The 11171-nt window shown below is 35.2% G+C and overlaps 1 protein-coding gene across 1 annotated transcript; it reads left to right on the forward strand.

Moving 5' to 3' along the window:
* Positions 1-755: 755 nt before the first annotated feature.
* On the forward strand, positions 756-8656 carry LOC120114259 (protein SOB FIVE-LIKE 6-like; the record flags this gene model as incomplete). Its single annotated transcript, XM_039135226.1, has 4 exons — positions 756-772; positions 7815-8277; positions 8369-8442; positions 8526-8656. Coding segments are annotated over 4 exons (564 nt in total), but the record flags the coding sequence as incomplete, so codon positions are not given.
* Positions 8657-11171: the final 2515 nt, after the last annotated feature.

Raw genomic sequence — 11171 nt, forward strand, 5'->3', positions numbered from 1 at the left:
ACTTGTGGGGGAAGTAGAGCCCACTTCCAGATTACACTGTTCTGGGATTGGAGCAAAACCAGACATCACTCCTTTGTCCTTTTTTGGACGGGTACCAGAGGACTCCTTAGCTTTCCTTGTATGTCTTCTTTTATTTTTCCTCAAATTTAGTTTGTCAATGCATGCTCTCATGTTGAACGTGAAAGTCAAAAAGGCAGGGGGAGAGGTTTTTCAACAAAGGCGCATGGGTTTCCAACAGGGGCACCAAATTTTTATTAAAAATATAATAGGATTAATTACATTTTAGTCCATGCACACTTTAGAGTATTTATAAGATTAATCCCTAAGCTTCAACTATAAATACCATTACTCATTTAGTTTCAAAATCATCCCAAAATCATTTCTTTCTCCTGATACTAAAGAGTTTAGAGAGTTCTCTTGTGAGTAGTGATTGTTTTGTAAACACCTGTAAATTTTCTCTCTTTAATAAAATATCTGCAGCAGTCCGAAGACGTATGCAAAATTGGCTGAACTCCGTTATCAATTTCAGGTATTAATTTTCCGCTTTTATTTCGTATTATCACTAATCTGGTTATAAGGAAATTACTCTTTACTCGTTAATTTCCCAACAACTGAAATCAGAGCTTTTGGTGGTGAATTTTATCGGTTTTTTTGTGAGGTTACTATTCATTACTATTCACATGAATAGTGAATTTCGTGAATAGTGAAAATTTTGTCAGTGATACGAATTTATCGACGGAGGTGTTCTAATACACGGTGGTTCGCAAGAATTGTCAGAAACGATCCAAACGAAGCCAGATTCGAGTGGGAGCGATGGCTGTAGACGAAGGGAATGTGAAAATTGAAAAGTTCGATGGTGCGGAATTTAGCTTTTGGAAGATGCAGATTGAAGATTTTTTGTACTAGAAAAATCTATATCAACCTCTCTCAGGAAACCAATCAGAGGGCATGAAGAATGAGGATTGGGCTCTTTTCGACAGACAAGCTCTCGGAGTTATCCGACTGACGTTATCCCGCATTGTTGCTTTCAATATAGCAAAGGAAAAGACCACGGCGAGTCATATGGCGGCTCTCTCCAGTATGTATGAGAAGCCATCAACCTCAAACAAAGTTCACTTGATGAGGCGATTATTCAATTTGCGGATGGTGGAAGGGGCATCAGTGGCTCAACACCTAAATGAATTCAACACAATCATAACCCAGTTGAGTTTCGTGGAAATTGAATTCGATGATAAAGTTCGAGCTTTAATTCTCTTATCATCTCTACCAGACAGTTGGAATGCTACTGTTACAGCAGTCAGTAGCTCGTTGGGAAACAACAAATTAAAATTCGACGATGTTCGGGATCTGGTATTGAGTGAAGAAATTCGACGGAGAGAATTAGGTGAAGCATCAAGCTCCTCAGCCTTGCACACGGAGTCTAGAGGGAGAACTTCAGAAAGAAATTCAAATCGTGGCAGATCGAAATCCAGAAGGAGAAAATCAAGAACGGGAAAGAAAGATTTTACCTGTTATAATTGAGGCAAGAAGGGTCACTTTAAAAGAGATTGCCGAGCACCGAAGAAAGATACCGGCGTACAGGAATCTGCCAACATGACAGGGGAGACAGGTGATGCCATGATTCTAAGCGTCAACAATCTGATTGAATCATGGATCTTGGATTCAGGGGCATCTTTCCACTCCACCTCATGCCAAGAAATCATGGAGAACTATGTCAGTGGTGATTTTGGGAAGGTTCATCTAGTTAATGATGAAACCTTGAAGATCATCGGAAAATGAGACATCCAATTAAAGTTGCCAAACTAGACCACCTGGAAGCTGAAAAGAGTGAGACATATTCCTGGCCTCAAAAGAAATTTGATTTCTGTAGGACAGCTTGATGGAGAAGGATATAGTACAATTTTTTTAGGTTATGAATGGAAGATTACCAAAGGAGCACTTGTCATTGCTCGTGGTAAGAAGACTGATACTCTCTATGTAACCTCAAATTTACAGAATATCATTGCAGTAGCAGATGCTGATGGAAAATCAAACCTATGGCACCAAAGGCTTGGCCATATAAGCAAGAAAAGGATGAAGACACTTTTTTCAAAAGGGAAGTTGTCGGATCTAAAGAATATAGATGTCGGACTATGTGAGGATTGAATCTTTGGCAAACAAAAAAAGTCAGCTTTGCAAAGATTGGCAAGACACTAAGGCAGAAAAGTTAGAGTTGGTTCATACTGATGTATGGGGACCATCTCCAGTTTCATTCCTTGCAGGCTCACTATATTCAGAGATTTCTGACAAGTCAAGCGGATGAGGTTTGACAATGGAGGAGAGTACAAAAATAGTAGATTCAGAGATTTCTGCTTAAACAATGGAATAAATATGGAGACAACAGTTCCCATGACACCGCTGCAGAATGGCGTAGCAGAGCGCATGAACAGAACTCTGAATGAACGTGCCAGAAGCATGAGGATACATGTCGGATTGCCCAAATTGCTATGGGCTGAAGCTATCAACACTGCAGCTTACCTGATCAACTGTGGGCCCTCAGTTCCATTGGATGGTGGAATACCAGAGGAAGTTTGGAGCAAGAAAGAAATAAACCTTTCAAACTTAAGAGTGTTTGGTTGTATTTCTTATGTACACATAAATTTTACTAAAAGAAGTAAACTTGATGTCAAGTCCAACAAATGTGTCTTTGTTGGTTATGGTGGTGATGAGTTTGGTTACCGATTTTAGGACTATGAAAATCGAAAGATCATTAGAAGCAGAGATGTCATTTTCAATGAAAATGTGATGTACAAAGACAGGTCAACCATAGAATCAAGTAGCTCCAATATCGAAGCTGAAACAAAGGAATTTGCTGAGTTCGAGGAGATTTCTGGAAATGATGTTCAGATCAGTCCTGAAGCAGTTCAAGAAGAACCAGGCACACCGGAACTAAAACGCTCCTCCAGAATTCCTAAACCAACCCAGCGTTATTCACCTTCTTTGCACTATTTGTTGCTGACTAACAATGGTGAACCGGAGTGCTATGATGAAGCAATGCAGGTGGAAGACTCACTCAAGTGGGAGTCTTCCATGAAAGATGAGATGGACTCGCTTATGTTAAATCAGACGTGGGAATTAGCTGAATTACCACCAGGTACGAATGCACTCCATAACAAGTGGATTTACAGGATCAAAGAAGAGCACGGTGGGAGAAAACGCTACAAAGCAAGACTGGTTGTCAAAGGTTTTCAGCAAAAAGAAGGTATTGACTATAATTAAATTTTCTCTCCAGTCATGAAACTGTCCACAATCAGACTGGTGTTGAAAATTGTAGCTGAAGAGAATCTACATCTTTAGCAGTTAGATGTGAAGACAGCTTTCCTTTATGGTGATTTGGAGGAAGAAATCTATATGAGGCAGCCAGAAGGCTTCATAGAGGCAGGCAAGAAAAACCTGGTTTGCAGGTTGAAGGAGAGTTTGTATGGTTTAAAACAAGCTCCTAGACAGTGGTGCAAGAAGTTTGATAGTTTCATGGGTAGCAATGGTTTTACCAGATGCCAAGCAGATAATTGTTGCTATATCAAGAAGTTCGACAACAGCTTCATTATTTTATTGTTGTATGTTGATGACATGCTTGTTGTAGGTTCAGACATGCAAGAGATTATAAACTTGAAGCAAAATTGTCGAAACAGTTTGCAATGAAAGATCTGGGCGCTGCAAAGCAGATTCTTGGGATGAGGATCAAGAGAGACACAAAGTCGGGGACTCTGATGTTATCATAGGCTGAGTACATCAACAAAGTACTCTCCAGGTTCAACATGCAAGATGCTACACCAGTAAGTACACCTTTAGGTGTTCATTTTAGACTCTCCAAAGAACAGTCACCAAAGACGGAAGAAGAACATGCACACATGGTAAAGGTGTCGTATGCCTCAATAATTGGAAGTCTGATGTATGCCATGGTTTGTACCAGACCAGATATTGCTCATGCAGTGGGAGTTGTTAGCAAGTACATGAATAATCCGGGAAAAGTACACTAGGAAGCAGTCAAATGGATCCTCAGATATCTATGGGGTCCCACAAACAAAGCACTTTGTTTCAAAGGTGGGGATACGATACAGTCAAGCTATGTGGATGCTGACTTAGCCGAAAATGTTGACATTAGAAGGAGCACTACATGGTATGTCTATACTCTAGGAGGTACTGCAGTGAGTTGGGTTTCTCAACTACAGAAGATAGTAGCTCTTTCCACAACTGAAGCAGAATATGTCGCTATTACGGAAGCCAGCAAGGAGATGGTCTGGCTCCAAAGTTTCTTGGAAGAGTTAGGCAAGAAACAAGAAAGTGATATCCATCTAGCTAAGAATCCGTCTTTTCATTCCAGGACGAAGCACATACAATTGAGATATCATTTTATTCGGTCTCTTCTGGAAGATGAGATTTTAAAACTTGAAAAGATTAGTGGAGCTCAAAATCCGGCAGACATGTTGACAAAGACGGTGACTACGGACAAACTGAAGTTGTGTTCAACTTCAGTTGGCATGCTAGAATAATAAGACTATAAATGTTGCTGCATTGATCAAGGTGTGAAGAAAGATTAAAATCAATCTTCAAGTGGGAGATTGTTGAACGTGAAAGTCAAAAAGGTAGGGGGTGAGGTTTTTCAACAAAGGCGCATGGGTTTTCAACAAAGGGGCACCGAATTCGGTGCCCTATTTTTTTATTAAAAATGTAATAGTGTTAATTATATTTTAGTCCCTACACACTTTAGGGTATTTATAAGATTAGTCCCTAAGCTTCAACTATAAATACCATTGCCCATTTAGCTTCAAAATCATCCCAAAATCATTTCTTTCTCCCAATACTAAAGAGTTTAGAGAGTTCTCTTGTGAGTACTGAGTGTTTTGTAAACACCTTTAAATTTTCTCTCTTTAGTAAAAGATCTGCAGCAGTCCGGAGACGTAGGTAAAATTGACTGAACTCTGTTATCAATTTCAGGTATTATTTTTCCACTTTTTTTCGCATTCTCACTAATTTGGTTATAGGGAAATTACTCTTTACTCGTTAATTTCCCAACATCTCAGACCAAATTTTTTACCCTTGCAGAACTGAAAGCTCTCACCTACAATACTAAGAGAGGAGTATTTTCTCTCCACCAAGATTTAGGGCCCAACTTGGTTCACTTCCCCTGAGTTAACTGGCACCTCATGCAGCTTGGATCATTTGAGGTGGATAGAGTCTCTTGCACTATCGCTTGCCTATTTCCTAGATCAAGATAAACTTCACTCGTAGGAAAATTGGGCACCCTAACAAATGATATTGAGATCTCGTGAAGATCTGCACCCCTCAGGCCCAATATAGAATTATGGGATAACTTTTCTTGAGCAATTAATTCATTCTCACAGGCATGACTTATGTATAAGTAGTTTTAATCTGTTTTCATCAAATGTTTTTTTTTTTGTAAAACGATTCTATGTAGTTTATTGTTTGTCAATCAAAACCTTTAGACTTCCTAGAAATCTTTGAAATTCCATATATTCTGGCTAGTTAGATGTGACCATTGACAGACACACATGATCAGAATTAAATTTGTTATTTGTCAGTTATATATGTTCGTTTTGTCAACCTATAGATAATCTTCATCACTCTAAGAATGATACTATAACTAAAAGCTTGTTTATAAGCCATCATACAAGGTTGTAGAAAGAATCTTTTCCTCTCTCGCACACATACGATCTTTCTAGGACTCAATCTCTCCACCGTTCATCACTTTCCTCAACCTAAAAAACCATCAATTATGGCTCTCACCCAATTTGTAAGAGATGAATCATCTAAATCATTACAACCTCATTTTTATCATCAACAAGTTTTATTTTATTAAAAGAATAAAATAATTTTATAATTATTTATTCACAGTTTACTAAATTGTTTTTGCAAACAAATTCACGTGGCAAGCATAAAAGTATAGTCCAAATATATTATTTAAAAGGTTAAAAGATAAGGTAATGTCCTCCCCTTTTTATAATGTAAAACTAGGCAAGAAAGAACCAACATGGCAAAAAGCTAAAAGCCTTGGAACCAGAAGCAAAGATCCCAAACATACAAATTTTATAAATGGAAGATGGAAGAGAGCAATTTAGGTTGAAGTTCGTGTACATGTGCAAACATGTGTGTGCTATCTAGAAACTCTAGATTTTAGTCAAAAGGTTCAGAAATGTATATATAGAAGCTCGTGTTTTTACATAGACACACATGTGCGCGACTTCTTAGAAATTCAAATGAAAAAAAAAAACAATTGTACGAAATGCATAACCATTTACACAATAAGAATATTTTAGAATACAAATGACTGTGAATTATCCAATATATCAATAAATTTATGTTAATTTTGAATTCTATTTGATTTCTCGATGATATTTTCTTCCAAATCTCAACAATGGGAGGTGAAGAAGAAAGAAATAAATTGCATATTTTAATTCCATGATAATCAAAGAATGGATATTATATATTAGAATGATTTGAGGTTTTATGAGTTTAAGGTTTAGAGTTAAGTTTTATGAGTTTTAAAGTGATATAGGTAAAATATAAACTGATAGATTAGTAGGAGACAATGAGGTGACTTCATTAATATCTTGAGTGGTCGGATAAGACGCCATAGAATGATGATTATAATATCAATGTGACACTAAGATGAAATCGTAAAACTTTCATCTTTAGAGGAAGAAGATAAAATAAAAAGAAAGAAAAAGGATAATGACATGTATAACACACATATTTCATGTCAATAAGAGCAGTCAATATCAGCACTAGTGGAATTTATGTCACCTTTTCATTTATTATTTTAACACTTGAGTGATTAAAATATGAATAAATCAAAATTTTAATGGTTAAATTAAAATTTTTAAATTTTAATAACCAAAATAGGAGTGAAAATAAAGTTAGTGACAAAATTTGTAATTTACCCTAATTTATTTGACGGGTTACGTTTTGTTTTACACCTTTGACATGTCGGAAACTCATAAATGGCATTCTATTAACGATAACAACGGATAAAAATCAGTGAATATAAAGCACTATAAGACGGTATATCGACCAACACACGCTTTTGAAAAATAACTCTTACCAACCAACCATGCATCACAAAAAATTGCTTAAATAGTTTTTTTAAATACTATAAGATAATATTTGAAATTTTTTTTAACCATCAATAATGTACACTCCTATAAATGTAGTTATTCACCCCAAGACTTATAAGAAAAACAGTACTCATTCCAACCTCTAAAAAACCAAAACAATCATATTAAGGCCATTGTTGTCATCTCACCAAGACCAAGGAAGTGAAGGCAATGGGATTAGATTAAAAAGAGAAATATAGAGAGAGATGAGAGAGTATATTAATGGCTGAAGGGGATGGCTGTGAAAAAATGGATGTGTGCCCAGTTTTCATAGGAGGGTACACATACACTGCTTTGCTGTATAGCATGTGACGGCCTTTTCTCTCTTTCTTTTTTACTTGCATGCACCCACCCCCCAACTGGCACTTTTGATTCATTCACTTCAATGGCTGAATGGGGAGGAGGATGCAGACAAAACTAGTCTGGGATTTGAGTCTCATTCTCTTAATTGCTCTTTGCTTTTTTTCACTCCCCCACCCTTAAATAGCGCAAACATATAACCTCACCATCTCTGAGTTACACTTACCTCCCTCTTTTGAGTCCCTTCTTCTTTTTCACAGCCTTTACCTCTCTTCATTAATAGGAGACATTGCTCTTTTGTTTTGATTAGCAACTTAGAAGAAAGAAAAAAAAAATGAATGTTTTGTCCTCTGAGTGCAGTAGTGGGTGTGAATCTGGTTGGACTAGTTACTTAGAGCAGTCCTTTTGTTCTTATGGTTCAAATGACAAAAAGAGTGGTTTTTGTGGTGAATATAGGAAGGGTCATAAGGGTAAAGAAGACGTTGTTGTTGTTGATGATGATGATGATGATGAAGAAGACCTTTCCATGGTGTCCGATGCATCTTCTGGGCCTCCACATTTCTATGAAGATGATGGTTATTTCAATGATGATGATCATCATCACCACACTGTGCCTAAAGTTGCTGAATTGAATAAAAATGGTGGTAAAAGACATAGGAACAAGGAACAACAACTGCCTTCTTTACATGATGATACCGCCAGCTCTCCTCGCATCAATTTCCAGAAAAATAACAATTTTGGTCACACCAATAATACTCAAGCTTCAATGGAGGAAAGTGGTTTCCATTATCATCCCCAGGGGTTCTCTGCAACACACTTTCAGGTAGTTGGCCAATCTTAATTCAAAGAACCATTAACTTATATTTCCCAGTTTTTTCCATTATAACTTGTTGATAACCATTGAATTGTTGCAGGGAGGGCCCGCATTCCAAGGCAACTTTGGATTTTTGCAGCCTTCTCCACCAGGAAACCACCTACAAGGGCACCAGTTAAGTGATTTCCTATTGGTTTGGTTCTCTTTTGGCTTTATCTTCTTCTTCTTCAACTCATTTGAAGTTTGAACATTGACAGGCGGTTTTAAGGAAATTAGAGAGATGAGACTAAGGTGGTTTAAGTTTCCGAATATCAACCTGCTGTTGCTAGCTGCTACAATGGACTTTATGACTCTTGGGAAGAAATGGAACAAAGGGTTGCCAATGAATGGAAAGATTCAAATCTCACAAGGGGATGATCATCATCTTGTTCCTTTCATTTTTCACTTCTTGTCCAAATGCCATGCTTAAGATCGCAAAACATGGAAATAAAATTTCTTTTTTCTTTTTTTAAACAAAACTCGACTTCGCTTGCCCAACAAAATTATAAGTTCAGTCTTTGTGTCTTGAATGGACCACCATGCTCTCTTGCTCACCACTCCATCACTTAACTTTAACTAAATACAAAATACTGTAATATGAAAGAAATTATCGTGAACTATGTGATAAAAGAAAGTGTTGTTCTCTTATGATTATAAATTCGAAATGGCTAATGTGTATATTATTAACAGTTTGTATTTTCTTACAGAAATGAAAGTTAAGCTTTATGACATACTTTATTATGCCCCCTAATCTTTTGACATTCCACTCAAATCTGTCTCCATCATCTCTTTCGTCAAAATCCCATTATTGTTTTGTAATAAACTACTTCTTATCCACAATTTCAAAGCCAAAAAGATAAGAGAAAAACAAATCCCCCTCAGCTGTGTGCATGCAGCATGCATGTGCAGACATAGGTAGATAATTAATAGATGTTACTTTACTCTTTAAGTCTTATTGTTTGGTAGGAATTCGAACCTAAAAACCGACGCCATCTATTAACTTGAATGCCAAGGACAAAATTTATTGTGCAAGTGAACCAAGTCTTTGACATTTCTTTTAATGTTGTTGTTTAATCTCTAAAATATTATTTTGGACATAAAACAGGACAAATGGATGTCATTCACTCAAATTTAATTCGTAGCCACTCAAATAGAATATGATCACATGAGATTTGAGTAGGTGGGATTTTCCCCCAACATCAAAATTGAAAACTTAGCTTGTTAAATATCCAAGCTAAAATCTCAAATTAATGTTGGGACTACTTCCTATCGATGACAGATCCATAAATTTAATAATCGAGGTTTAAAATTTTAATATTTTTTTAAATAATGGGAATGCAAAAATTTTTATTTTCTTTATTTTCCTTAATATATTAAACTAAATTTCATATCTTTTCTTAAATAATATGAATACACTTGGTCCCTAGAGAGTTAGTGCATCCGCCCCGCTTCCTATACATCTCCATAACCCTTTTTTTAAACCCATAGATCCTGCCTATGATATTGCTGACCCCAAAGGAACATGCCCACATTATATATAATAATTTACTATCTTTTTAAAATCTCTTATTTTTATTTTTTTAGAATTCATCGAAAGATTCTAGCAATAAAAAGAAATATTATTTCATTAGTGAATTTAAATTTAAATAACTACATCTACATAGTGTGTATAAATTATTAATAAATTAATAAAAATCTTAAAAATATACTATATTATAATTACACCCTACTATTAATAAAATATTTTTCTTATAATTTCTCTGCATGATATATTAATGCCGCTTTGCTCTCACTAAAACCTTGTATGCCTTGCAGCTGTCATCGAACTTGGTGTCATACACAATTATATGTCTCTTGCTTTGATTTTTTTGTATGCATCTAATTATTTCTCCCCTAAGTTCCTACCGAGATTTATATAATTTCTTTTCAGTTGAAAATTGTAGAAAAGTGATCAATAAAAGATACAAACCTTGGGAATTTTGGATGCTCAATACTTTTTATATATATGCCCAAGTGCCATATTTTCACTATATTTTAGTTTTTTATATAAATTAATATTTAAATTATAATTTGTTTTATTAAGTTAAGGCGATTACTAAGTAGTATATTTTCTAAATATTCGATTTCTTTAACTACTGAGGTAAGTTGTTTCGTGCTATAATTTTCTTTTACTTTTTTTATTAAGCCAACGTGATTACAAAGTAATATCTGTTATAAATACTCTTAACAATTTGACAATGAACACTCAATCAACTTGTTGTAACTGTTGATGCTCAAACTCATAACCTCTAAGAATAACAACGATTCTTTTAACTACAGAAGTAAACTGGTTCGTACTATAATTTTCTTTTACTTGAAGTTTCTAAATTAATTTTTACTCGAAATAAATATATATATTATCGTTCCGTCATCAATTTAAGTCCCTCTCATTAAAAAAAAATTAACCAATTATATCGCTACACTGATTTTTTCCCCCTTCCACTATTCTTTTCTCTCGGTTTAAAATTTGGATGCCAAATTGTTGGAATACCAAATAGATACAATATGTTAATTTAAAAACTCTTTCTAGTTTCTAAGTTGAAATATCAATTTGAGAAGAGTTTCAGGTCTAGATAATAATTTGTATAATAAATATATTTAATCATAAACTTTAGGTGTATGGTTTTTAAATGATCTAAAATCGTTGAGATAATGTGAGAATGATTTTACAAAAATATTCAATTATGTGTTTAGTTTACGTTTATGATTATAAACCTTCATGGTAATTTTAAATATATTTTTTAACAAAATTATTTGCTTCTGCTTACATAAAAGTATCAGTCAAAAGCGATTGTAGAAAAGCAAAAACATTTTTGTTTTGGAGA

Source organism: Hibiscus syriacus, unplaced genomic scaffold (genome assembly GCF_006381635.1).
Source record: "Hibiscus syriacus cultivar Baekdansim isolate YM2019G1 unplaced genomic scaffold, ASM638163v2 tig00110221_pilon, whole genome shotgun sequence".
Lineage (NCBI taxonomy): Eukaryota > Viridiplantae > Streptophyta > Magnoliopsida > Malvales > Malvaceae > Hibiscus > Hibiscus syriacus.